The sequence below is a fragment of the Aulostomus chinensis genome, chromosome 18, assembly GCF_037954235.1.
Source record: "Aulostomus chinensis isolate RoL2024-O1b breed Wild chromosome 18, RoL_Achi_v1.0, whole genome shotgun sequence".
Classification (NCBI taxonomy): domain Eukaryota; kingdom Metazoa; phylum Chordata; class Actinopteri; order Syngnathiformes; family Aulostomidae; genus Aulostomus; species Aulostomus chinensis.
The window spans coordinates 9101028-9125134 of record NC_141337.1 but is presented as its reverse complement, the minus strand read 5'-3'; the positions used below and the strand labels follow the sequence as shown (position 1 = coordinate 9125134).

Genomic DNA, 24107 nt, shown 5'->3' with positions numbered 1-24107 from the left:
CATGATGTCAAACACCTGTGTGATTGCAGAAACATTTTCTCTGTTGCTGGGAATGAATTGCCTCTTGTGACTGATAGCAACAGGGAATGCAGCTATTAGCATAGCATGTCTGCACCTCAATTCAAATAACAGTTGGATGTTCAGGTGTCTTTCTAGTCAATTGACTTCTCTCTCTCCTGTAGAGGCTGCATATGAACTAGCCTCCTTCCTTACCTACCTACCTACCTTCATTCCACTGCAGTGAAAGGTGTCTTGAAGACATTCCCCTAGAAATGTCAAGCATTTATAGCTCTCAAATATTGCCTGTCAGGGCATAAAGATGTGTGTTGACCTCACAGTGACTGGATAAATGAGTGCACTTAGAGAACAATCATTTTTTTGTCCTTTTAAACTTCTCGCCACATGGCATAACTACTTCAAGCTCTTACCTATGACCTTTCCTTACTGGGTGTAAAAGACTGGGATCCCATCAGGTACCTCGGTGTCACTGTGAACATGTTGCTGTATCTTGGCGAGTGTGTGTTCTGTTTTTATATGTCTAATCATTGTGAAGTTCACATAGGAAGCCCTTAAAAAGACAGACTCCCAACAGGCTCCAATGGAAATGGATTAATTACAGGGCGCCTGACTAATAGCTGCCCACAGTTGTGGCAGATTTGTAAATTCTCTTGACTAATCAGCAGAAGACAGAGCCTGGTCACTCAGCATGACTTCATCTCCGGCCTAACACTGTAGCTGAGGCTCAAGGACCTCTAATCAGAGATTAATTGCCCTGAACTATCAGTGGTGTTCTTCACTAATTGATGCTGTCATCTCAGGGCTGCCGACAAAAGGAATCCTTCTTCACCCCTTATGTCTTTCTAGTCTTCTTCAAACCCTTTGTTTGCAAGAGTTTTGATATCTTAATGGAGTAGATTTAAAGTCTCTACGACTTTATGTGCAGACTGTGCTCGCTACATATACTTCATATACCCATAAATTGCAATGCACTGAAATGCGTACTTAGGCCTTGTAATTGTGAGCCAGGAGCAAGACCTCAGGACATTTATCTGTATTTTAACCCAAACCACAATCTTTCCCTGTCCAGTGTTTTTTCTTCTAAACGAAAAGAAAGAAAAAAAATCTGCGAACTGTCTCACTGGAATGTTTTCAATTTATACACACATTTCAGTCCATCTGATCTTCATCAGATTTAAGGACAGCATCACAAAATCTGTACAAGTTTGCACCTTTCTGTGACAAGCCTGCCATACTCAAGTGAGTACAAGTCCTTAGGGGACATGCGCCTAAACTGTACACCAAACTTTAACCACAGTGTTGTCACAGCTATTGTTAAATGGTCAAATTTCCACTGAGAAAAAAAAAAGAAAAAGGACCATCCTGCATTTGGTTTTCACTGCACGGGTTTCGTGGGTGTTTAGGATTATGCATGAAAAATTGTGCATAACTTATTGTAAGATATCATACAAGTGTCTCATGGAACTACCTTTATATTTCTGTTCTCACATGCTTTCTCCCTGGGATTGTTCAGCAGGTGTATGCAGTTTTTTGTTTTCCTCTGGATTATCAAGATTAAAATAAACATTGCTCTTAATACAGCCAAATGAAGCTATGTCCCAAATGCATAAATATTCTCCCCTATTACAGTTATAAATAGATAAATGTGATTTATTACAAAAAAGTGAAGAGCAAATATCTCAAATGATTCCACTTATATCCCTAATAAACCACATTCAGCGTGTTGATTCCTAGATTTCACACTTAAGTGTCTTGCGGTCTGTTTTCTCAGGCACTTACCTCCCATATGTTTGTTTTGGAAGTTGCGCTTCAAAATTAGGTGCTCACAACTGAATATTCATTTAATGTATTCAGTCTGAATTTTTCAAAATACAGTGAATTGCCTGCAGCATTGTTTATGAATTTGAATAACCCTCAAATCATAAAATACAGAGCAATGCCCCAATGTACCTCCAAGAACAGCTTTGTAAGTACTGTAGATATGAGTGCGTAGTGAGAGAGAAAGAGAACAGGAAGGCAGACGAGAGAGGGTTGGTGGGGTGTTGGGCATGCGTGATCCCCTTGACTGGGATCCAGATCCACAGGCGGAGAGCATGGAGCCCCTCAGTCAGCACATCACATAAAAGCACCAGGCTTTGCAGGATTGCAAAGTGGGAGTTTATTTTTTCCTCAGTTGTTTTCCTTCCTCTCAATGAGGACAGGTTTTCCACTATTGTGAGGAGTACACAAAAGAGTCTACCATTATCACAGCCGTAATCGACCATTACAGTTTCTCTCCCACTAGAGTGCTCGTTAACTGCAGGACAAAAAGCCTCCAAAACAGACAGCGTGTTCTGGTTCAAACAACAGGGTGGTTCATCGTGCCAGCTTAAACCAACAGCTTGTAAATTGAATCCTGTGGCATACAGTCAAGTTTACAGTGTTCAGTGGAGCTTTGCCACTATCAACCAGCCAGCAGAGCCCCAAACTGACCCCGAGGCTCAACAACACCTGGCTCTTCCCTAGTTTATCACAGGCAGGGATCCAATCAGAGGAAACAAAAAAAAACCAACGGTGTCTGCATGGCAGTCGTCTCATGTTTGACATGAACCGCGCTTTTGTTACTGTTTTGCTTCAAACGTAACAGTTTTCCTTCATATATTTTACATCTTTCAATTCTACGTCTGCTGTGCGGCATTGAGTATTTTTCAAGTCTTGTCTTATTCACAGTGATTGCAGATTTTTTTTTTGTTCCTTTGGTCAAAACCTATTATTGACGCTGATGGGTTCAGATGACACACATGATTGGAACTGTCAGCATCTGGATTCGTTGTTTTCAAGTATGCGCAAGTGTGTGTGTGTGTATATGTGTGCGTAGTGGACAAATTGTTACCTGTGTGCATGCAACTTTACCTACGCTTGGGTGGCTCATTCGGGGGGTACACCCGCGACAAAATGCACTTGCATCAAAGAAATTACGCGCGACAGCAATCACTTTACATTCTCAGAACAGAGCAGCTGGAGCGTGATATACAGTGAAATAAACACACTGTTGAATGTAGCACTGGTAAAATTAAGCCAGCTTTTGGGATGGGGATGGGGGTGGGGGGTAGCAAAAAGGTCAGGGAGAAAACAAGATTAGGCAGGGCTTTGTTCAAGGAGGCCTACTGCGTTGATGGATTTAAGGTAGAGAATTAATCTGTTGATCAAAGTAATATTTGTCCCTAACACCATGTCATCCGGTTATTTCTCAAACACATACACACATCTCTCCATCCTTCAGATGTCTTCTACTTTTTGCGTTGTGGCCAAATGGGATTAAGAGGGACTGGACCACATATGGCCTGTACTGACCCCCATCCTGACTGTGGATGTTAATCCCACCCCAACCCCTTCTGTCCTAACTCTTTATCAAATGGTGAGCATGTGATGTAGTCGAACGCCCCTTCCTTCACCTTAGACTCCGTTGAAAAGTTTAATCTCCCTCAATTTATGACTGACCAGCATGTTTGATACACGATATTTGGTGGATTGGGGGACAAAGTGGACTTGCAAGGAGATTACAGTGAGGGAAGTAGAACAACAATGTAAGGATTACAGGCAGGATTTGTGTGAGGAACACATGATATCCTCCCTCATCCCTTTATCAGATTGGCCGTGATGGAGAGGCAGGAGTGGCTGCTGGGACCAAGAGGAGGAGGAGGTTTGGATTCATTAGGACAGAGCCAGATCAGGAGTGACAGTGTTGATAGCACTTCACGATTCAATAGAAGATCACAGTCAGATGACGCAGCTGGCGGGGAAAGCTCTCACGCTGGAATATATTCTCCTAAACAAGCGAGTAAATTTGACAGTTGGATTAAACAATTGCAGCAGCCTCTGCTACACATCCTCTACTGTATGAAGTGCAACAATTTCACTTAGAATGACAAGACATGAGAAAAAAACATTGTTTTTTATGTTGTTGGGTTTTTTTTTTGTGGCTGTCATTGTTCAATTTCCTTCTTTGTTTTTGATCTGTGTTTTGGTTACAATAGCCGACACTGGAGACCTATTTATTGGAATCGAGGGATTTCTGAACGAGAACTAACAAACCCGCACAGGATTCACTTTCCCGGAAATGACTCCCTCCCAATTATCTCCCATACTGAAATAAACTGGAGACGTTTCAATTCACTTTGCAACAGGGAATGAATCCATTTTATTTCGTTGTGAACGCGACACACATCAGCAAACTTTGAAAAGAATGAATTTTCATAGTTGACTCAGATTTGGCAAACCAGTACAATAGTTTGAATATTCCCTGCTGGCTGGAATGTCTGTAGTAACCCCTCAGAACTCACATTCTATGGCCAACAACAACCGGACATCAGGTCGACAAAAACTGTCGGACTTATCCAGATAGACTTACCACAGATGAAAATATTACAACTTACACTGGCACTTAAAGAAATGGAGCCTGTCCTAGCTGTCTTTTGGCCAGAGGTGGGATAAAACCTGGGTGGGTCACCAGTCCATTACAGTGTGGACACATAAATAAAACTTTCACCTTTTTTCCACACCCACTTACAATTTAGAGTCTCCACTTGACCTAACCTCCATGTTTTTGCTAGCTACCCAAAGAGAACATGCAAACTTCACTCCTAGTTGATTTGAATCTGCGAGAACTGGTGAACTGTGAGACGGCAGCGCTACCTAGTGCACCGCTGTGCCACCACAAAATATGCAGGAAATATACATAAAGAGTAGAGGTGCAGCAACAGCATCAGTAGTGCTCATCTTCCTGAGATAACTTCTCCGATGGGAGTGACAAATAAACTCAAATTATTCTGCAGCCAAAGACAAGCTTGTGGCAGGTCTGGGCTCAACTTGAAGAACCTCAGTCGACTCAGGGGTCTGCCAAATGACTATTGGAACAGTGACTGCTGTCGGGCCCTCCTACCAGGATCGTGGCGCTGGTAGAGCAGCATTTACCAGTACCCAACTTCTGTATGTTGCCACCCTTAATTGAAGGATCACCCTTCAGACATTGGACACCAGTACAGTTCTTTTAATTCTTGTTGCCACTTACTTTTAGCGACAAAACCAGAAAGGTTGTTCCCTCCAGCTATGAACATTTACAAACTGACCTGCAAACCGATTACAATGCATCAAAGCCTCCTTTGGCTTCGGAAAGTCAACCCTTATTACATGTGAATTTAACAACTGATTAACTCCGGCAGTGATATAAAGAACTCTTAACTTGTAGTTAAGACACTACAGCACACAAAAACAAGAATTTACAGTAATTTAAGAGAACACAACCACCATTTTTCTGCACTTAAGTGGGTCACATAGTTGTTGGATGCATCTCAAATTTCAGCAGTGAGGGAATTAGGATTTAATCTCTTCAGACAGAAAATCTATTTTTTTCTCCCATGAATACAAAACAACATTTTTTTACCTTCAGTTATCTGTATTGACCGAGGGGAGAATAAATAAAACAGCTCCCTGTTGTATTTATGGCCCGTGTTCAAGTGAACCCAGTTCTGACAGCATCAAACCGACAAGGCTCGTTCCGTCACTAGTCACAAACTGACACACCTTCTCACAGCGCTGTCCTCCCACAACTTTCTCTCCGTTCGTGTTTGCTCAAAATAGCCACAGCTGACGCTTCCTATGCATGCAATTAAAGACAAAAACTCCCTAAGCTTGACTTTCTGCAGTGAGGTTCACCCACAATACCAGACAGAAAGAGTCGCACAAGACAAGGCAAATGATCGAGGCGAGACTGGAAATAGTGAGAGATAAAGTAAGTAAAGGAAAGACATGAAGGCATAATAGAGTGAGGGGACCGGGGGAAGGAAATGGATCCAACAAGAGGATGCCATGACAATTACAGGCAACAGAGCCCCTAACGTAACAGTGGAACCCTATTTCTGGGAGCTGTCTATTCTTTCCAATGCGAGACAGTAAATACCTTGTTTCTATCTTCCCCAGACGTCATTGTAACCACCAATGCCACAATAGAAACCCTGATGAGGAGCGCATGCAATTGCTCTCTTAATAAAATCTCACAGTTCTCAATACACCCCGACACAATGGGCTTCTCGCCTGGCCGCTGATTGAGTTCCTACTCTGGGAGCTATAATAGCCCTCAAGCCCCTCCCTCACTTCCCACCATCCTTTTTACACCCGCTTCCCTTCCCCACCTTCATCAACCCACGTCCAGCTCCTTCCCTCTGCTCGGGCTTCGCCGTACGTCACATGTGAATGAACTCGCATCAACTTCTCTTCCTTTCTCTCAAATGAAGGAAGAGAGAAAGAGAGAAAAAAAAAACAGCTTCATCGGCTGCTCGAGTTGTGATCGATAAATGTCTACATTTTAAGTGTTCCCCCTATATTATTGACGCAAGGCACAATTATAAGGGCGGCCTCAGATGGTATACATGCGGTCTGTCGAGGAGCAAAGCTAATTGTGAGAGATTTCAAGGAGGTTGGTATAAGAGTCACGAGGTGATTTAGATTCCTTAGCAGGGGAAAGGGCAAGAAGTGGGTTGGGAATTTATTTGAAGTGCCTCCTTCTCTATGAGTATTAAGCAACACACCTTGAGGGAGAATTCAACCTGAACTGTGAACACAACCATTGAATGCTGGGAACAGTGACTATTTAATCCCTTTGTAATATTCATTGTTTGAATTAGGTCAGTTTCTTTACAAAGTTGCATGAAAAAAAGTTTTTTTTTTATTAGTAGTCAGCTAAAGTCATAAAAAGGTATAAAAATGAGTGGAACCAACCATATAATATACAAGTAAACATTAGTCCTCACCAACACCGTATTGGTAAAAGTATTAATTCTTCTGTGACTACAAAGTAATGTCAACACATATTTGCCATCTACCCCATTTCAATCCACCACATGCGGCACATGTCATCAAAGTCTTTCTAATTACAACAAACCAACAAAATAAACACTCACAAATATACTTCCAGCTCTAAAAGTAAATTATACTCACAGACGCTGCCAATCAAAAGCCAGAAAATGCAGGATGGACACTGATGAGATTGTATTTTCCCTCTAATGGAAAACAGCCATTTTGGTACAAAACAGGAAATGAAAGGATACAACTTCCTCTCATGCATGCTGCTCTCATACTTGGGTGAAAACTGCACTGCCAAAACTCAACACTGGACGGATGACAGCCAGAGTTTGACTGTTTGGGAGTCACCATCTTGTTTTGTTTTTTGGTTGGTTTTTTTTGTTTGTTTGTTTGTTTGTTTGTTTTTGCCAAATAAGGACACATTGGAGCCTGGAGAGGAATCGAACAGGGATACGGATGTGTCAATCACAGGTACCCACACCTTAAAGCTCACTCTGCCTTCTATTTTACTCTAACTGCTGAAAAATGCTTGAAACTAGCGACTGAGACCATTCACTTGTCAGGAAACTGTTGACTGAGGAAACAAATCAACTGAGAATTAGGATCATTTTCACAACCTTGCTATCTAAGCTGACGATCATCTGTTCCAAGCCAGCCCACCCAGTTATCTCCTTCCAGTTGGCTCAGCTGATCCGCTTCCATGCTCTCGATCATTCAGGGCGCCTTATTTAAGCTGCCTCAGTCAGACTGTTCTTATTGTTTCCTCTGCATGCCATCTTGTAACCCACCTCCAACCCCCAACTCCTCCTTCCATGCTTTATCAAAATCAATCAAAGTCACGTCTTTTCAGTCTGTTATTTTCAAGGAATAAAAAAAGGATGCATCACATTTAGCAGGAAAGGTAATTTTGATCTTTTTTTTCTTATACAATAAATAGAAATGAACTCAAATACAGTATAAAAGGCACAATTAAAGTGAGCAGCAGAACTACAACCACGGAAGTCTCCCCTCGCTGGTCATTCTGGACAGACTCACTTTATTGCCTTAAAAAAAATCACAAGATCCTTTAAAGCCCTTTATTTCTTAGCCTCTGTAGCAGACAGAAATGGGAAATAAAAGCTTAGACCTTTGGCTTGTATGTAGAATGACTTACTGTTCATTGAATATTTTTTCAATCAATACAGTGGAAGGTCTTAATGGGTAGGCACTTCCGCTTCACTTATCAGAACATGGGGATTCACACACTCATCATACACTCTTTGGTCAATATGAGACATCCATAAGTATTACATTGACCATACATAAATCTTCTTTAGGACAGATTTTTAATTCATCATGGCCTCATTTGACCTTTACAGTGTTTTGAACATTGGCTGAGTTGTGTGATTACTGCGACTAAAAAGACGTACATGAAACTAATATTGCATTTACTGCATTCCACTGACTAACACCCGCGTTGAGGGTTGTCACTGCATAGCACACATGTGGTGGATCAAAAAAGGTAATTTTCTGTTCCTTGTTGACTTGTAATGATGTAATCATATTATATGAGCATATGCACTGTGCATTTTATGTCCGCACAAACACACACACACACACACACACACACACACACACACACACACACATATATATATATTGTGACCTGGCATATAAATACACACACAAATACCCTCGACACAGGTGGTAACCCATTAGAGACCTTTTGATTAGCTGTTTTTGAGATATGAGTCAGGTGATCTCAGGTACTCCCTGCTGCTATGTGACGCTGGTAAAGGTCAGCAGCTGGTGGCTTTGCCTCCATGCACAGACACCCCTGGGAGCAAGGTTTGGAGAAAAAAAATTAAGAAAATCACTTGCTGGTTTCATGTAGAGGCAACACATGTATCCTCCAGAGATGACATAGGGAATAGTAAGCAGGCAATCTTTTAAAAACACATGCGCACGCACGCACGCACACACACACACACAAAAAGATATGTGTAATTTTATGCGTTACACCACTAAAAGTGTGGTTTTTGGATATCACTTTTATCTGGCAGGGCTGATTTGAGATTTCTAAACTTGGCAGGGTGTGTTAAAGCGAAGAGGAGCGATAGAGTGAAAGAGAAATGTTCATTCCAGCTCTGTCCAGTCCTCCATTTAACTTCAGTGAAGCTGTTTCATCTTGGTCAGAGATCTGGATGCGGGCTTTCTCTCACTCTGATGCTCGATGGGCCTGGCATCAGCTGCTTATGTCATATTGATTTCATATGGACTGGTAGATGGGCAGTCTTTGATGTACTTCATATTGATATTTGTGTGTTACTTATATTTGATACAGTTGGTTGACTTGTCTACGTGTTAGGAGAGTCATACCATGAAGATAAGGGTGTCAGATCAGGCGGGTGCCATGCTTTATTTCCCCCCTCGACAAATCCGCTGAAGTTTTCACATCTCATCCCTGCGCCACAATGACAGCCCAACAGGAGGGGTCCGGCCCAACGCACTACACTGATAGACAGCTCATGCTGATATTAATTCCTCTGTTGCTCATGTTGATGCATGTGCACATCTCTTTTCATTTTATTGAGAATGTTTGGAGAGAGAGAGGAAGGAAGAGTGAAAAGGTGGGGGAAAAAAAGGACGCTGACAAGCATCCAGTCATGCAAAAAAAAAGAAAAAAAGAGCGTGATGGTAATCTTAAGCAACACCCTTCTGCTGCTGCGTAGGTAGACTGTCACACACACAACACAAGAGTGTGGAAGCAACTTGGAAACATGCTGCACAGTAATATTTTGACACTTCTAGCAACGTACAAACATATTCCAATACAAATTATAGAGGTCGCCAGGATGTGTGTTGTCTGTTAGCAGTGTATCTCTGAATTTGGGGTTTGATTTGATTATATTAGATAGGTTGACAGAAGTCAGGTTGAAAAATGAATCGATTTTGGAGCTGATCTGGTCCTGATGACAGAGGCGTCTCTTATTCACTTCTTTTTTGTGTTGCACATCTAAAATCACGTCAGATAAACAATCGTGCTAAATAAAATGAGAATGTAGCGTCAACCTTTTTTGAAAAGGTTGTTATCACCATCCTCAACTCATTAATATCTAGATGACAAAGCAGCCAGAGAACTCAAACAGACCCTCAACAAGGAGAAAAATACCGCTCTTTCTTGCAAGAGAAGTCTTCAGTAGCCCGGATCTACAGTTTGATCCCGATAGCCTCCAAAGTTGGTACCAGGCCTCTTTCCAACTTGCTAAAAAAAAAAAATGCTAGCGTACTTGTTCACTCACAGTTCACTCACAGGAATTACCAGCTCCAGCCTAAATCCACTAATTTGCTAGCCAGCTTCCAGTGCTTGAAATCTCCAGCCCAAGAGAGGTTCACGATATCAACAGTATACAGTTGGCAATGAAAGCTTGTCACCCCATGCTGTTTTTGTGATTGTGTTCAGTGACTTCCAACATGACAACAACAGAAAAAAAAACAAACAAAACCCCCCAAAAAACAGTCAGGCACCTCCTTGACTACTCTCAGTGGGAATGGGACAAATGTGTTTTTTTTTTTTTTCAAGCCCTTTTATGAAACATGCGTGTGTGCAGTGCATAAACGATGTTATACCCTATCTTTCCGCCAAATCTCAGCAGAATCTGTCCATTTGTTTGTGATTTTTTTTTTTTACTTTAATTTGCCAGAAGTTAGAAATAAAAAGCCAGCTACATCAGCTAATACGTGCTGGAAGTTCTTCCATTTTGTTTTACTGTAACGCTGACTCCTAGGACAATAGCCAACAATCCCCTCTGTGCACCAACGGTATATCACACATCATATCATTCCTATATGGAAAATACTGAAAAATAATCCTCTGTTTAGCCTACCTTATACCGTTGGAACAGAATTGTCAAGTCAGGGCAGGTTTAAAGTAATATATCAGAATATTGCGTAGGATACATTTGAGAGTAGTGAATAATGAATATGATCTTTGCGGAGATGCCCAGCAGTGTTAAAGACACACGGGACAGCTCAGCGCAAAGTTCTCAATATATAAACATGACATTCCCAGGCTGATATGCCTTGGATTAGATCAGAGTGGATTAGAGGAATGTGGAGGCAGGTTGGTGAGAACAGATCACCTAGATTGAAGAGGGATTTCTAACACTTCTAAATGAGATATGGGCTTGCATTCGGAGATAAGAAGCCACATATGAAAATGGGTCAATTGTTCTGCAGGTTTAGCTTGTGATTAAGAAGATTACGTTGCACCAGTGAATAACAATGGCAAAGTTGACAGCGGCCCAGTTGTACTCAGCCACTCCGTCAGCCTGGCTGATCCCTATTCTGTCCTTTCACCAGAATTCAGACTTTCATGTTTTGAGCGATGGGACTTAAGTACTGAAGCTGTGCCTGTCAGGCAGCAGATTTTCAGAGAGAACAGAACATAACAAAGCACAGTGTAATTTGCTTCATTCTCGGAGCAAAGGCTGGTTTGATGAAGGTTTTTGCAAGTATGTTTCTGGTCCCAACATCCTCCTTTTTTTTCTGAGGAGAGTGATTAGAGCAGGGGCACTTAGGCCGGAGCTAGTGGACTTCTATTGATTGATCAAACCTGGCCTTTCAGTCCTGGATAAGAGGCAGCGTTTCAACACAGTATTCTGTGCCTCTCTAATGAAAGGGAGGCAACGCTTGCTGCTTCCTTTGATCCATGCGGGATTAAAATAGTGTTGCTTATGGCAGTGGAAAGATCAGGGCTGTCTGTTTCTGTCTGTCTGATATACAGCTGGGAAAGATATACAGTCCTCTGTTGGGGGTGCAGAGGGAGGGTCAGTTCACTTAAGGGCTAGGAGTTCTCATTCACTACATGGTCAGACCACCTGAAATCACCATGCTTTAACCACAACATCTCTTGCTCATCCTTCTTGTTTTCCATCTACTGTTTTCTCTTTACTGTAGATTCTGACATCTTGAAATATGGGCTGTTCTTCACTTTCTCTATTTTTCTTTTCTTTTCTGTCCGGTTTGTGTTGCTGCTATTGCATGTTTCCTCAACAGTTGTCTTTGTGAAAGGCTTGTGATGCATTACAGAGGGCAACAGATCTGAGGGTTTTGACAGTCCGTCTGTTTCGAAACAAGGCAGGTTAGAGTCAATAAGATCATTTTTGATATGCGCATCGACGCTTTTGGACGGCAATTTGAAGGAAGTCCTGAAAAACACTAATAAACTTGAAGCCACGCTGTCAATAATTAAAGCGGATTTTCTCCGAGAAAAAACATTTTCGAGGGAGCTGGTGAGGTGGAAGGCTTTGATATAGCCAAGCGGCCTTCATAAAAGTTTTACACATAGGGAGAGTAATTGACATTTTTCGCAAGTTGGCAGTCAGAATCACATATGCTTTGCCAAGTGGGCCCTCAAGTCTGTGCGGTCAGTCTTTCTCTTTCTCTCTCTTTCTCTCTCTCTCTCTCTCTTACACACAGACACACACAAACACTTGCACACTTTCCGTCTGCCTTTTCAGTGTGATCTTTTTTATGGATTTCTCTCACAGCTCAGTTGAAAAATTCAATTAATTGAGCCATGCTGTGAAATACCTATCAGATCAGAATACAGTCATTTTTCACAGTGTGGACCATATTCGTGTGATGCACCCGCTGCAAAAACATAAACCGGTTGATTTATGCACGTATCTGCAGCACAGATTTATCTGTATTGTAACACACATGCACACACACACGCGCACACACACACACACACACACAGTCAGGCACTTAAGGTGATGAAACAGGCAACCAGATATTTACATTTTCAAGCTCCTAGGCATTGGAATGCCCAGTGGTATGTGCTGTGACATGTGGCGCCGCCATTAGCTGTATACTTGCTGTTTGCCCTTGTGCGATCACTGTTTGTGTAGCCTTCAGGCTGTTTGGAATTATGTTATGCTAAAGCCAGCCACCAGTGTTTTCTTCTGTGGCCACTTACACACACACACACACACACACACACACACACATATAGAGCAGACTTTCCCATATATGTTACCACAAAGGGAAGTTGGACTTGTTAAAGAGACACTGATAGCCGCTGGCAGAAGCTGTAGCTTTGTCTGATCTCTCTCTCTTTTGGTGCGTTGTTCATGAGAGAGCCAAAACACAGCAAGTGGCATCAGACACAGAGAGAATGCTGCTTTTTGCTGCATGCATCCAACTACCAACTCTCCCTCCAACTACCTGCTCATTAGGCTGGAGACCGGAGCTGCATAGGACCCTTTGTGCCTTCCAGTGAAAAGCTTGACATTATCACCTATTTATTAGAAGTAGCGGAACTCGTCATCAGCCATCAATGGATCATAAATCACTTCAGGCGGTTTTGACGTGTGTAACATTCCACTGGCTTGATATATTATATACTCCTTTTTTTTCCCTTTTTTATGTGCTGGATTGATGTAGTTTATTGAGATAGTTACTGCAGAACATAAACTAGAGATTACAACCTGGTGCATAAAAAATGTGCCCCAGAGAGAAATGGAAGCAATCTGTTTTTAATATACCATACTTCTCTTTCTTTGTAGTTTCTACGCTTCCTTTTCCATCACTCAGCCTTCCCTTCCTTGTTGTCTGCAAACGTATGCAGAAACTGGCGGTACAACATTGTTTTTATATCCTATTATACCCCCCGCCACTCCGCCCCTTACCTTTCTACCGGGTAAGATTTCCCGAAGCAGATGCTGTTATCTTCCAGGCTTTCAACAACCTGTCACATCCACTCCCTCCTTCAAAAGCTTTCTCCCAATAGCTCACTGGATGCCCTCCCTGTAGAGGTGCTGCTGGTCATGTCAAATCTGGACAACTGTGAAAGAGTGGAGGAACTGAAACAAGGGTCAGAATGATGGAAGGAAGTAGGAAGACTATAAGTGAAAGACTGAGGGGGGGGGGGTGCCACAATAAGGTTGTTATTTATTTTTTTTCTTTACTGTTTCCAAAGCTGGCTTTATTGATTTTTCTAACCTGACACACAGCCACAGTAGAACCTTCCATCGTCCTATAGATTGGAATTGATTGCCTTGAGGCTCTCTTGTCCTGTAAATATTTGCAAGGCTTTATTGATTCCATTAGTGGCTGGCAATGTTATATGGTATGTGACAATGCTATGGATGGTTGCTGTTCGTTAGACTAAACTAATGCTGCGAGCTCAGTATTTTCTCTTTTTTTAACAGCAAATTAAGGTCTTGTTTCACACATGTATAGCTGTATACGTCCTGTCCTTCTAACCATGATAGACACATGGTCACCTCCTTGATTTATATGTAACTTTTTATAAAGTGAGCTATTCTGGTGGATGATTTACTCACATGACTTTTTTTTTTAATTCATCTTCAGAGGCATCAAAACTACATTTATTGCCAAGATGTTTCTCTGTATGAAACCGCAAGAACAGTTTTGAAAAATTCTTAAATCCAAAGAAAACCTTGTAGTTTTTTTTGCATACCTCATATGGCATACACACACACACACACACACACACTCACACTCACACATATACACGCTTAAGTTTGTATAGGCAGTCTGGATATTCTGCTAGTTTCAGATGGAAAATATTGATGCGGCAGCAGCAGCCGATCTGATGTTGGCACAGTCCATTTAATTGAGGGTTACACTGTCCAAAATGGTCAATAAACCTCTTGTACTGTAAAACAGGTGCAGTGGTCACTTCCTTCAATCCCCTCACATGGATCCCCATCCTCTTTTACTCATAGATCCAAGTAAATTACTGGGAATATCTTCGGCACCAGTCGTGATCCTCCAGTGCAGCTCCATTCCAGAACATTTCTGTCTTGTGCCTGTTCACACATGACACGGCAGCGCAGGTAATAGGTGACGCAAGATGTTCCCTGTGGAGAAAAGTGATAGTAGCATCTACAGTACACTACTAAATCCTACATGGAATGAGTTTGATGTGCGGGGCAGACGATGTCAACAACACAGAAGAAAGGCTGTTTTTTATGCTTTAATGTTTTCCATATTCAACACAAGACAAACTTTATTTTGTATCATTTGAAGTTCGACAGAAGTTGAAACAAATCGCCAAGCACTGCTGTAAACAAGTTACAGATTGTGAAGAAGTTATTCATCAGTTGCTCGTCACTTTCTCAGTAATTTTCCCTCCTTCTCTCACAACACAGCCTTCCTGGAATATATGGTACACTGTTTCTCCTGTAGTTCTTAAAGTGATACTTCACCAGAAAGTGTATTTGAGTACTGACAAACGGATGGCAAGCTTAGAAAGATGTGCTTTTTCCCTCCTGAATGATTTCTTTGTGACTCTATAATGCAGAAACAGCTTGCCACATATATTTAGCTTGCGGCCACCGGTGACCCTGGAACACCAGCTACTCACAACAGCCATTCGCTTCAAGCTAAATATACGTGGTTTTGCTCTTTGTGCAGCCTTACAAAGAATGAATGTAGCAGATTAAAAAAAGTGTCTTTCTGAGCTTAAGACACCCTTTTGTGAGGCAAAATACACTTTTTGGGTGAAGTATTGTTTTAACGTAGTTGTACAGGTTCCCCAGAAAATCTATATTTGGCTCTCATTGACACATGACTCTTTTCACATGGGAAATTCTGTGTGTGAGAACTCGGCTTAAGATGCTGATGATGAGATGGGAAAGACCTTCGACCAAGTTTTGGTTCTGTAAAGAGGGAGGCAGGAGGCCATTTCCTCAGTAAGAACTGAAGTCTCACTCCACTAAAGCTGAGACACAATTAGGCCAGTGATGTACAGTGGATACAGACTCTAGGTGTTTCAACTAATCTGAAGAGAGGCTTTGGGAGTGCTGCTTAAGAGCAGTGAGGAGAACTAGTCGGACCACACGCTGCTGCCCTGTTAACCCTCATCTCCTCAACTTCACTTCCTCCCGCATATTCTCCTGGAACACAAAGACTATTTTCAGGCATCGAATCCACAGAAGAGTGGGAAACTGCAGCCCTGCAAGCCCCTAAAAGCCTTCATGACTTTTTAATCGGTGGCTCAGGGCTCTGCGTCCAGCGGTTGGAGAGTGGACCGTACTGCCAGAGCTTCGCTCCATGGAGGGATCATATCCCCCCTGCCTGAATCTCAGGCCTGTCAAAGCAGTCAGGCATATAGGCAGCGGATGGGTGGTATCTGAAGGTTGAAGAGGGAGGCAGAGACTTGGCAGTAAAAAATAGTGGTTTGCAGTGGAGAAGGGTGACTGGTAGGAGGTAGCATGGAGGGAATGTTTGTAAAGGGAGGAGGAATTTATGGGAAACTGTTGAGAGAAGGTATAGCCTTGCACCGAAATATCAATTTCTGAGGTGAGGAAGAGTTTGCTCAGTGGCGTTGTAAGAGAAACGTGTGTGTGTGTGTGAGTGTGTGTGTGTGTGTGTGTGTGTGTGTGTGTGTGTGTGTGTGTGTGTGTGTGTGTGTTAGCGCGTGCGCGCTTGTTACGTTCAGTAGGGGCAACATCGTATTTGGAAGTGATGGATTGTTACAGCATACCAAACAGAGTGGAAAAGGTGGGTGGTGGATTTTATTGGAGAGCTGGAAAGGTTTTGTGATGAATAATAGTCATGAGTGAATTGGTCATTGTCAGAGCCCTCCAGAGCCTATTGAATCAGCAAGGCTAGGGTTTTACAATGAGCTTCAGCCATGAAGATCAGCCTGTTGGATCGTAATAGATGGAAAGTGAGTTGATGGAGGCAGGAGGTACAATAGATGAGGCTAGCTCTCACTGCTGGAGGGGCATTTGTCTGTGGGGAAATGGGCCTCAGGAGAGACCTGTAATCCTCCCACACACTGTGCAGAGATCAGAGAGCAAAATGGATGCATTTGATGATCATGCGCGCGCACACACATGCACAGGTGCATGCCCACATAAGATGAGCAGAGTAAACATACCGCGCGAGTAGCATGCGGGCTAATGATGCCCTGTTGACCCATCACTAATGATTTCCCTCAACTCAACCAGGAACATGATGGGCTTTGATCGTCTGTCATTAAGGGACTGCAGAGTGCACGTACATCTCTTTAATCTGTTGAAGTATCTAAATATACATGCATCAGTTTCCTGCGCTCATCCATTCACAAGCGGGTGTCCATCCATGTAAATTTACATCCAATGAATAATCATACAAGCACAAATTACATCTGGATGCACTCATAAACATCTGCATTTAATGTATGAAATGGTCATGGCCACGCACATACACACACACACACACAAACACGCATTTACTGTATAAAATGGTCATGGCCACGCACTTACACACACTCACACACACACGCACGCGCGCGCACACACACACACACACACACACACAAAAACATATGCAGGAAAGCACAAAAACCCTCAAATCAATGACAGAGATTAAACATGCCATTTACTCTTGATGCTAAAAGAGCAGTAATAAATAAAACAGCTGATTTATTAAAATCCAGAGTTGTAATCCACTGCATTATATGTGTATTAAAGCACATTACTTAGCATAGCATGGTGAGCGTTAAAGTGCTTCTAATAAAATTCTAAAGTGCCTACAGGCACTTCAAAGCAGCAGCAGATCTCTGAGCAGTATCTCCTCAGTGTCTCACTAATGGGACTGATGTAAATATGTTCATTTGTGAATCTTCCCTCCAATTTAGCACTGCTCATATTGTAGATGCAGATTATCCAGGGATTATGAGGCTTGAAAAAAAAACTGTATTTGATGTGTATTTATGCACGGCTTATAGATGTAGTAATATGGAATTAGGTCCCATCATGGGTGGAAAATACAAATGTGCAAAAAAAAAAAAAAAAAAAACTGTCACTCCTTCCTAACCATCTGGCTCCCTGTCAGGTTGTCATTTGGTGATATTCATTTCCAAAAGTGGAAATTTAACAGACGTTTATGATGCAAATCACAGGCTATAACTCTGTGTGGTGTGGAGGGCTGCATTAAGCCTTCAAATCACTCATGCCGCTGCTTGGGCGCCAGTAACATTAAGTCATATTTGCTTCATCGTTCGCACATATTTCAACGCCAACAACAATCAGCGCCTCTGGTTAGTGGGTCCTCGGAGTAGAGAAAGTTCAGAGAGTTACCAACAATTGTCTTCCCCCCGGTTTACTCTTGTGTGTTAAGTGCAGTGGTGGGGACGTTTCAATAACATAGCAGAGGGAAAAAAAAAAGTTTTCACTGAATACATTAACTTGATGGAAGATGGTGTTCCTATTTAAATTTATGTAATGTCTAACGATAACCTCCAGGATATACCTGACATTGTGTGAAGACCAAAATTGCTGCGGTTGTAATTTCTTTCATTATATATAAAGAGCTCGTGCATATGTATAAGACCATGTCCAAAAATAGCGATAACCTTGGTTTTTACAAATTCAAAACTTCTTCGCACCTTTCTCTCCCCCCCCCCCCCCTCCGCTCGCACTTCACATTCTCTCGCTTATAAAAATGGACACGTTGAGATTCAGTAGAGTGAATCCAGGATGGGACAAGGTTGATTTTTCCCTCAGCAAGGTTCTTAATCTTTGCTCTCAACCGAAATGGAGGAAAACAACCCTGCCAACCTCACTGCAGCAAAGCTGACAGCAAAGTTAGCCCGAGTGCAGGCTTAAGATAATTAGAAAAAACATCATTAGCCTCGTGTATTAGATGGCATTGTTGGCACCGGGTTCTGAGCTCTAGTCTGTGCCAGTGTTATGATAACAATTGACCAAGAAGCATGGTGTTCTTGTAAGGCTGCTTGCAACTTCTATATCAAAATGACAAAAAATTCAAAGAGGGAATGAGGACAAGTTTCATTAATCGTGAGATGAATAGATAAAAAGCATTTTGGAAGGAGAAGGAAGATTAGATCTAAAGAAAGGCTGATATTTTTAATATAAAAAGATCTAATTTAGAGAAATTTAATCACCTAAATTTGGCACACTTAACCAACATGCAACTAGAAAACACTCAGAGGGCAGACACCTTTGTCAAGGCAAACATTCAGCCCCAAGCACTTTTCAAGTTCAGCCCCTAATTAAAGCTGCTTGTAGCAATGAGCAGACCCTCACACTCCCGAGTGTGTTGGAGTGTGTGGCTGTACTCTGAAGTGACATAGAGGTAAAACCTGATAATATTTAAATTTTGCATGAAGGAGCAGGCTAATGTTTTCACTGTGGTGCGTCCACTAGGTGGCTCTTAATTCAGTGTATAGATGTCATCAGGACAGGACTCTTGTCAAACTTTTGAAGTTTGGAAACGATTGGAGTCCAATTAAAACAGTTTTGTACCCTTCAGCGAAATATCAAAGTGGGACAAATCACCACGGTAACATTGTCAACAAAAACAACACAGTTTTCAAAGTACAAATCTGAGTTGGACCAGGTTTACCCACTTAGAGGAGTGCATCACTATCTAATTAAAAAAAACAAACAAAAAAAACATGTAATTTCCTGTTACCGCAAGGTGGTGCACTGACTAATCAGTGCCAAAATTTGGGTGGCCCATACTACACCCCTCTCTCATGTCTGGTGAAAACCTTGGTTTTGTGTAATTCTGCTGACAGACACACAAACAACATCAAAAGCAGGACATCCTCAGCAGATGTGACCAGGAACAAAAGCACAAATCTTCACTTCTGTGGATACTTTTTTGTTTTCTCAACATGTTTAGTTTCATAATCTTCATATAGGATGTCCATCTATCTATCCATCCATTTTCTACTGCTTATCCAGCGAAGGGTTGCGTGGGGCTAGAGACTTCAGCTGCCTTCAGATGAGAGGCGGGGTTCACCCTGGATGGGTCACCAGTCCATCGCAGGGCCAACACATACAGACAGACAACCATTCACACTCACAGCCACGCCTAGGGTCAATTTAGAGTATCAATCAGCCTCGTCCCCTCTCTTTGGACTGTGGGAGGAAGCTGGAGTACCAGAGAGAACCCACGCAGGCACAGGGAGAACATGCAGACTCACACAGAGCCGGGGCTAGAACCTGTAACCTTCTTGCTGTAAGGCGACAGTGCTGACCACTGCACCACCATGTCACCCCATATAGGATGTTATTGCAAATCTAATCCAAACAGTGTTTCTCACACTAAACTAGACTAAAGGATTATGTGAGGAGAGCACAACAATAGTTTATCTGACTGAGATTTTTCTAGTTTTGTTTGAGTTGTATGCGTTTCACTCAACACGAGTTAGTGTATCCGATAATTGAGATGTGCGATGTGGTGTGAAGTCATGTAAGAAACAGCGAAATGCTACTATTAGCATAATGTCAGGGCGTTCAGATCTTTGTCTGTGGGTGTTGTGAGCTCGTTTTCCTCCCGTGTTTCTTCTGCTTGAGAGAGGTCGCTTGCATCTGTGTGGATCAATCAAAGGTCAAAGATGTGGCAATGTGGACTGCTGGGTTGGGAGGGCTTCAAGGTTTCCATCTGAAGGAAGTGATTTAGAAGGTGGTTATCACACTCAGAGTGGGATTGTAGCATGGATGATGGGAGAAAATAGAGGTCAGAGGCGCCTTTTTGTAATGTGGCGAAGCGAGGCGGTGATGTGACAAGCTCCATTCTGGCAGCTCTCACACTCCACAGTTCTCAATTAGGAACAAGGACTCTATGCTCCCACAGGCTGTCCTGATCACCCAGGTGATGATCTAGCTGTATTTTACTCCATACCTCTGCCAAAACAAGAAAAAAACATCCATCATTCCCGCCATAGGGACAATGTTCCTTATGTATTATTAAATCTGTGTAACTGAACTTAGCGAGATCCAAATTCCCAGAGTGGATGATGCATTGACATCAAAGGAGGTGTTTGTCTTCTGTGAAAGGTAAAGAAAACACTGCCAAAACGGATTGCTGTTCACACCTGGGTTGAGAGAAAGGGAGGGAGACAGACAGTCAGGCCGCGTAAATGTAATGAAGGGAGATAATAATTCTTTTCTCTGTCAGCTGCTTTCTGCCATTAGCATTTACTGCCAGATCCAGCCACTCACTGCTCTGCGCCCATGCACTCTGCCACACTGATAAGAATCACAATCACCAGCCATTCCACACACATATATTACAATGACAGGCAGCCTGATACCTTGCGCCAAGCAAAACGCTATTAGCATGCTAGTGGTATTTTCTCCAATTCAGACATTCAAAGTGATTGGCTGGAGGGAATCGCATGGATGACTGTTTGAGTCCATACATTTTGCCTGATAATATCCCGGCACACGAGTCACATATCTGCCAAGATGAGCGCACATGCACACACGTATGGAATGACGGATAAAGGTGACGGGTTGTCAAAAGAAAGGATCTCTCTCTCTCTCTCTCTTTCTGTCTAGCTCTCTCGCTCTCTCAACTATTTTTCTCTGTCCCTCTCTCTCTATTTCTCTCCTCCGAAAGAACTGTATGGATTTTCATGTGGTGCATCAAGCAATTAAATCATGACCTGCCGGAGAGCTACATCATCTACACCCGCAGAGGTCCCAAGATGGACAGGAAGCACAGGCATTGCAGGTGCATTTGATCATCTCCATCCCAATGCGTGTGAAATAATGTTTCCCTCACCATACCATCTACTAATTAGGATCTAATTATCCAGGCTAGTGTAAACAATCGCGGCAGATGGCATAGCGCGCAGTATTAACTCTAATGACCCGGGGCCCTGTGGAATTAACATTTCAGCGCGTTTGTTTATTTTTCTCCATTAGTCTTTGCCCTACTTTCTAAATTCACCGAGGTCTATTTCCAACCTTCACATGCCTCAAGAAAAAGCTGCCCGCCTCCTTTTCCCGACGTTGCTCCCGTTGTTGTTTTTTTTTCTTTCCATTTGCGATTTCTCCTACTTACTGTCGTTTATCTATTTTGTGTTGCTTTCTCGTTTTCTTTTTTCCCTCAAACAATGTCAATTAGTTCTCACAAAGATCAAGTTGAAATTTGTAACTATTTTTTCCACCCACCCAGCCCCCCCCCCCCCACACACACACCCCCCACACACACCCCCCCACATACACACCACCACCACCACTACCTCCACCAACACCATCGCCAACTGCTACCATCTCCAATCTCTCTGGTGAAATACAGAAAAGAGGAAAGTCAAAAAAGATGTGATCTACTGCACAAAACCTTACTTCTGGCTCCAAATTGTAGAAGCCATCTGTCACACTGGGAAATAATACTGCTATGTCAGTTGCACACGCACTTTAACGGCTGGTAAAGCCTGGATCTTTTCCCATTGTTTTTTTTTGCCTTTTTTTTCCCGTTGTCCATAAGAACTCTTCAAAACCTTTTCTTCCTTGAGACAAAACGTCTTGTCGTGAGAAAGTAAAGAATTGCCATCGAGCTCGGACAACATTTCTAAGTAGATACATTGATCTGTTTGCTTCAAAATACAGGACAGATATCTTATTTGAGTGCCTGACAAAAATCCCTGGTTTATCAGTTACAAAGCTATGATTCCCTCTGTGTATCCCTCTGTGATTAAAGGTATAACTTTCTTACATCCAACTACACGAGCTACACTTGTTCAGCAGTAGTTCTCTCCACATATCAGACGTGCTGATGGGAGACTTGACGCTGCGGAGGGCATGTAATGGTGGCTGTTGGTGTGTGAGGTCTCATTAATTGAAAACATGCCTGTGTGCCGGTGCTCTTCTTCGTGCCATGTTCTCTGCCAGGAGCTGGACTTGCTAATTATGCTCCTGGATATCACAGACACATCCCTCGGTACATTATACAATATGCAGCTCGTGACTCAGAGACAGAGTGCTGAAGTGAATGAAAGAGCAGGGGCGAAAGGATAGAGGACGTGATGGAGAGACAACTCAGCAAGAGGGGACGCAGAGAAGCAGTGTATGAGCGAGATGACAACTGATAAGAGAGCATAGAGAGAGAGAGAGAGAAAGAGAGAATGAAACCTACTGTATTGGGAGTGATCAAGGATGCCAAAAAAGAGAGACTGCCACAACACAGAGAGGGGAAAACTGTTATTGTGGCAAAGACAGAAGAAGTTAAGATGGGAAGATAAAAAAGAGGAGAGAATCATAAAGAAAAAGATAGTTTGAGACAGGCGGAGCATAGCGGAGAGGTAGAGGAAGCCACTCAGAGGTGCAGCGAGGCAAACGGGGAAGAATTCCAAAGAGAGAGAGAGTGTGTATGTGTGTGTGCGCGCGCGCGCGCGTGTGTGTGTGTGTGTGTGTGTGACTGTGAATTTTTCTGTCCTGCCTGCTGGAATGTGTGTCCAGATAATTCAATCTGCTGCCCATTGACTGGCCTCCCCGCTCCGTCTTCACTCCTAATTAAATCTCCATTTGTTGGCTGGATGATACTGCTTCTAATTGTGTTGCTGTAGCATCAGATAGACACACTTTTAAAAAAAAAAAAGCATGAACACACACACTCACACACACACGCACCAGCCGTCGAAATGGGATCCCAGACACTGCACCGCTGTACTTTACACCTCAATTGATCGCATCGATTATACATCAATTAGCTGGTGCTGAGCTGCAGGTGGATTTCATGTGATCCTAGGACTTCTTCTGTAACATCAAAGAACTTTTTTACACATCTCAACATAAAAAATCCACAGCTGTACAAGCTTTTTAAAGCATGGAATTTAGGCTGTGAAGTCTCTATTGCCACAACATATAATAAGAAGTCTTAGAGAGCGTGTAGCCTCACGGAATGGTTGGGAAACTTGATTTAGGGGCTATAAATACAAGGGGCATGGGTGAGCTGTGATGGACTGGTACTCATATACAGCATGCAGATGCTGATCCACGGGTCGTTTCTCTAAATGAATGTAGGGCTAGATGGAGGCTTTCAATCTCTCCAGCCCTGTCTTTCAGGCCTGGTCTGCTTATTTAGTTTCTGCTGTAATGGGTCACTTCACCTTGCTGCCTAGAGCTGGAGGACGCCCCCTTCTTCCTTTTCATTCCTCTACTTCTCACCCCCTCTGAGTCACTCGCCCTCCTGCCTCACTTCTCAATCTCTTTGTTTTTTATCATTAAGCCCGGCATTTGTCTCGCCATCTGTTTCAATGTTGCCCTCTCTTCCCTCTCTCCGTCTTTTCTTGTCTGTTGTCTTTTTTAATCCCCTCCTTCATGTCCGACTGCTTTCAGACTCACCTAAGTGATGGAGTGTAAATCAGCGGGTGGCTGTTGTCACGGTGTCAGGAGCTGGTGACAGAGTGACAGATCATCCTGACCTTCAGGAGTGTTTTCACGGGGTGTGGGGGGGTGAAGGCGTGAATGATTGTGTGTGGTTTTTGT

At 42.7% G+C, this 24107-nt stretch overlaps 1 protein-coding gene across 5 annotated transcripts in view; it reads left to right on the top strand.

Moving 5' to 3' along the window:
* sdk2a (sidekick cell adhesion molecule 2a) overlaps positions 1-24107 on the top strand; it is an 86552-nt gene that overhangs the window by 19066 nt on the left and 43379 nt on the right. Inside the window, exon 1 of one of the 5 annotated variants that reach the window (XM_086184311.1) lies at positions 7090-7329. The exons of 3 other annotated variants lie outside the window; for them this stretch is intronic. In XM_086184311.1, the coding sequence (XP_086040437.1) occupies positions 7092-7329 (238 nt within the window). In that variant the 5' untranslated portion in view covers positions 7090-7091. Of the gene's footprint in view, positions 1-7089; positions 7330-24107 lie in introns of those variants that run through there. One more of the 5 variants, XM_086184312.1, reaches the window with a different exon arrangement.